At 47.9% G+C, this 4,817-nt stretch overlaps 1 protein-coding gene across 1 annotated transcript; it reads left to right on the top strand.

Annotated features, from left to right (window-relative positions):
- The first annotated feature begins 1,688 nt into the window (after positions 1-1,688).
- Positions 1,689-4,074, top strand: LOC125533157 (protein DETOXIFICATION 49-like). The gene has a single exon (XM_048696915.1). The coding sequence runs from the start codon at positions 2,102-2,104 to the stop codon at positions 3,755-3,757; it is 1,656 nt and encodes a 551-aa protein (XP_048552872.1). The 5' UTR covers positions 1,689-2,101; the 3' UTR covers positions 3,758-4,074.
- The last annotated feature ends 743 nt before the right edge of the window (positions 4,075-4,817 follow it).

The following is a 4,817-nucleotide window of genomic DNA, read 5'->3' as shown; positions in this document are numbered from 1 at the left end:
GTACATTTAGGTATGTTTAATATGCCTTGACCCACAAATAGTGGCCAATGTTATTTTAGTGATTATTTTATGTACATTTAGGTATGTTTAATATGCCTTGACCCACAAATAGTGGCCAATGTTATTGTAGTGATTATTTTATTATTTAAGTCCAAAGTCATTGGTCATAGGTGAAGATTCGTGTGATATTTCCCCCTTTTTTAAGTTTTTATTATTTATGCCATTACTTGTGTCTTACTACTCAATTTTTTTATTAGAAATTACAACCGCTAAAAAATGACATTGCTTCGTGAGATGTTTCTCAAAAATGCCATCGTTTCATTAGATGTTTGCTCAGAAATGTCATTAGACATCGTTATTGTCAGGTCAAACTCACTGACCATGTTATATGACAAAAATAATCCTATACCCACATGTCAGCTCTCTCTACCTCACAATGGTAAGTATGGATCCACTTGTTAATTTGGAGTAAGCAAATGAATAATTTAGAAAAAATAAGAACACTGTTGGGATCAAGTGGGACCCATGCTTTATTGTAGTGAGTGTGAGATAGAGGGAGAGGTGACATGTTGGTCTATAGGTATTTTGGTCATTATGACATGGCAAACGGGATTTGAGCTGACAACCATGGTGTCGAGTGACATCTTTGAGCATGCACCTAACTAAGCGATGGCATTTTTGAGCAGTTGAAATTTCTAGTGGCAAAACTGAGTAGTGAGACATAAAATGATAAAAACTTTTTTTTGGGTCTGTCTAGGGCACATTATCTTAGTTATCGCACATCCAAGCAACTCAATTAATCTAGAAAGGAAAAGAAAAAGGACCAAAGAAAATATTTGCATGAATCTTAACGTAAAATCAATGACATAGAATTTAGATGTGCTTTACGAAACTGTTTTTTTTTTCTTTTCTTTCTTATGGTTACGTCATTTAGATATGAGACTGTTGTGCCCTAGATTATTTTAACTGTGCGACGTGGAGAATAGAATAAAAAGTTCAGAACTAAAATAATTTCACAGCACAAAGACCTCCCAAAGTCAAAACTGAATCACCTACTAGTATTAGTATATGAAAGCCTCAAAAGAATTCCAAGTTTTCAACCAATATCTTTCACATTAACAATTCTATTAAGAAGAATCATCCATGACTCCATTATAGTACTACCCATTTTGCAGCACCCCCTGTCTTCAAGAGCCCGACATAGAAATTCAAACTAAAAGCAATGAGCCGCGAACTGCAGATGCTTAGGTTCCTTGTAGTGGAACTAACCCATCAGGGTTTAAGTCCTACATTTGGCATTTGTGCTGGTATTTTCTGGATTTATTTCAATCATCCCGGCGATGTTCGTTCAATGGGAGGGGACATTCTCGTCAACTATGAGGTATCTGTGGTGACTTTGTCAACTGCCAGCTCATGATCTTGAAGGTGCTCATAAAGATGAGATGTGCGTGTGTTCATATGAGTGAGTATATCCGTGTGATTGTAAGCATCTGCAATTGTACTGTGTTAAAAAAAATGGCCCAAAGACTTCCAGCCCACAGACACGATAAATCTCATAATTAGGCAGCAAATTTTATAAAAGGGTGCCGATAATTAAAAGGACTTATACTCCATGCATGGGCTCAAATCAATTGTATAAATACCCCCTACCCGCCCTGCTCTTTTTCTCCTCATCCTTCACACACACCTTCTCTCGCTCAACCATTTTTGTCCTTTCCCTAGAGACACCCAAGGTGATCCACAAACAGCTAGCCCATCGTACGGAAGCTCGCCACTGCTCCGGCCTCCGGCCGAATTAGGCTACGAGCCGCGCAATACAACAACGCCCCGTGCGCGCACCCCCGCGACGCCGTCGCCTGCGGTAGCGCACGCCGGCCGGCCGAGAGCGGCACGTGGACTTCGCAACAAGACGACGAGCGCTCCGCTCTAAAGTCACTATAGCTTGCTTTGATCTCGTTTCTCAATTGCATCGACCGGTCCTATCCATTTGCCTATAAATTCAGTGCCCTTGCTAGGGTTTGAGCCTCCCCTGTTTCAGTTTCCCTCCAAAACCAAAGCTAGCTCCGCACGCTTGAGCTTCCTTTGCTTGCATATAGCCGTCATGTGTGAGGGGCTCATTGACCGGCCGTTGCTGCCGTGCCGGTGCAATGCCAAGAACGGCGGCGGCGTGGCCGTGTCTCCAATCGACGACCACACTGTCGTCGTTGTGTCCATGTCGGCGCCCGTCCTTGCTGACAGGCCGTCGTCGTTGACCAAGGACGCGGCGAAGGAGGCCGTGTCGATCCTGGGGCTGTCATTGCCGATGATCATGACGGGGCTCATACTCTACGTCCGTCCGATGATCTCGATGCTGTTCCTCGGCCGGCTCGGCGAGCTGGCCCTGGCCGGCGGGTCCCTCGCCATGGGTTTCGCCAACATCACCGGGTACTCAGTCCTGTCCGGCCTCGCCTCAGGCATGGAACCCGTCTGCGGCCAGGCCGTCCGCGCCAAGAACCTGCCACTCGTCGGCGCCACCATGCAGCGGATGGTGCTCTTCCTCCTCGTCGTCTCCGTGCCAGTCGCCTTCCTCTGGGTTCAGATGGAGCCGCTTCTCCTGCTTTGCGGTCAGCATGCCGCCGTCTCCGCCGCGGCGCAGCGCTACATTCTATTCTGCCTGCCCGACCTCCTCTTTCAGTCTTTCCTCCACCCGCTCCGTATCTACCTCCGCACGCAGTCCATAAACCTCCCGCTCACCACTTGCGCCACGCTCGCCGTCGCTCTCCACCTCCCCATCAACTACCTCCTCGTATCGGTGCTCGGGCTCGGCGTCGAAGGAGTCGCACTCGCCTCTGCCTGGACCAACCTCAACCTCGTGCTCTTCCTCCTCGGTTATGTCTACGTCACCGGCGTGCACCATGCCACCGGTGGCTTCACGCTGTCATACAAGCTTTTCAAGGACGATGTTGCTGCGTGGGTGCGGCTGGCTAGGCTCGCCGTCGAGAGCTGCGCGAGCGTGTGCCTCGAGTGGTGGTGGTACGAGATCATGATCCTGCTGTGCGGCCTCCTGGCCAACCCCGAGGCCACCGTCGCCTCCATGGGGGTGCTTATCCAGACCACATCGCTGCTCTACATCTTCCCGTCGTCTCTCAGCTTCGGCGTGTCGACCCGGGTCAGCAACGAGCTCGGCGCGAACCGTCCAGCTGCCGCGCGCGCCGTGGCCACCGCGGGGCTCGCGCTGAGCGCACTTCAGGGCGTCATCTCCTTCCTGTTCGCCGTGGCTGTGCGCAACGTGTGGGCGCGCATGTTCACGACGGACGCGGCCATCCTTGCGCTCACGGCGTCGGTGCTTCCTGTCCTCGGGATGTGCGAGCTCGGAAACTGCCCTCAGACCACCGGATGCGGCGTGCTCCGAGGGAGCGCGCGGCCCAAGGACGGCGCACACGTCAACCTCGCCGCCTTCTACGGCGTCGGGATGCCCGTTGCCCTCGGGCTCGCGTTCTGGTCCGGCATGGACTTCAAGGGGCTCTGGCTTGGCCTTCTCGCCGCGCAGGCGGCGTGTGTCACGGTGATGCTCGTGGTGATCGGGCGCACGGACTGGAACAGACAGGCTGAGCTGGCGCAGGTGCTCGCCGGAGTCGCCGACGACATCGAACACGGAGGCTATGTCAACGGAGACGGTGGGAAAGACGCGGCCGAGTGCGTCAAGGTTGCGGCGCCCCACGGCGACGAGGACTCTAGCTTGCTCATCACTGTGGTAGGGCTGACCGGCGCGCCTTGACAACGACGGCCGTCGGCGTACGAATCACGGTAATTAGCTGGCCAGTAGAACGTGGGAGACAGACAATTTTCCAGTCCGAACATTTTTTTGGGGGAGTTCATATGAGTTGGTGTGTGTGTATCAACATACGTGTGTGCGGTACCACGTTATATTGGAGGAAAACACCTGTAATTACATGGTCTTAACTAGGTGTGTTGAGTGACCTAGTTACACCTTTTTTTCCCCACTTTTATTAGGTGGCCTGGTGGTTCATCTATTGTTTTTTCATTATGATGTATTTCAATTGTAAGTAGACACTTATATATACATGAATGGAGTATATATACATATTTTTACAGAATTGGCACTGTTTTCAATTCAAATGGAACTATATTTTACAGAAGTATACCCCACATCTTTTGGAATTTGCTAAATTTCGTTTCAAAAATCTCGCAACAACATTCTTTTCAAAATTATGGAAGTAGTGTGAACTTTGAGGAACATGGAAATCTGAGAATAACATATCTATTTTCTCGTAGAAAGGTACGTGGAATACATCATAATTGGCATGCAACTCCATAAATTTGGAGTAATAATAGTATTTTTTTAAATTAGTAGTCATCAATTTACACATCCTTATTTTATTATGATCAGCATCCTTAGTTTGTGTTCTTGTCTTCTTGATAGGTGATGCATTTCTTTGTTTGCCGGACTCAGCTATGAAAGCGTAGCCATGTGTCACTGTAGCAATATGAGACACCCCGCGCGTTGCTACGTTAACTTTATTTAAAAATGCATAGATAGTTGCTAAAAAATAACTAAATCTAATGAAAAGAAAATGTAAGCTTGAAAATCAATGAAAAAGTCTCTAAAAATATAATATAAACTTTTGAATTACTGTTAAAAATATCATTTCAAAAAAAAAGTGAAGGATGACTAACATGCATGTATATGGCGGCGATACATGCATAGACTAATGCAAAAATAGTTGTAATTTATAAGTTCACTTATGTGGCAGATTGCATGTCTTAGTGAGAGAGAAGACTTAAATGCATGGCCTTGGTAAGGACGATGAGGTGAA

This window comes from Triticum urartu, chromosome 1 (genome assembly GCF_003073215.2).
Source record: "Triticum urartu cultivar G1812 chromosome 1, Tu2.1, whole genome shotgun sequence".
In the NCBI taxonomy this organism is placed as follows: Eukaryota; Viridiplantae; Streptophyta; class Magnoliopsida; order Poales; family Poaceae; genus Triticum; species Triticum urartu.
This window is presented reverse-complemented; position numbering and strand designations above follow the sequence as displayed.

Bases quoted from the DNA above. Each gene is read 5' to 3' on its own strand.
- LOC125533157 (XM_048696915.1), top strand. From the start codon at position 2,102: ATGTGTGAGGGGCTCATTGACCGGCCGTTGCTGCCGTGCCGGTGCAAT.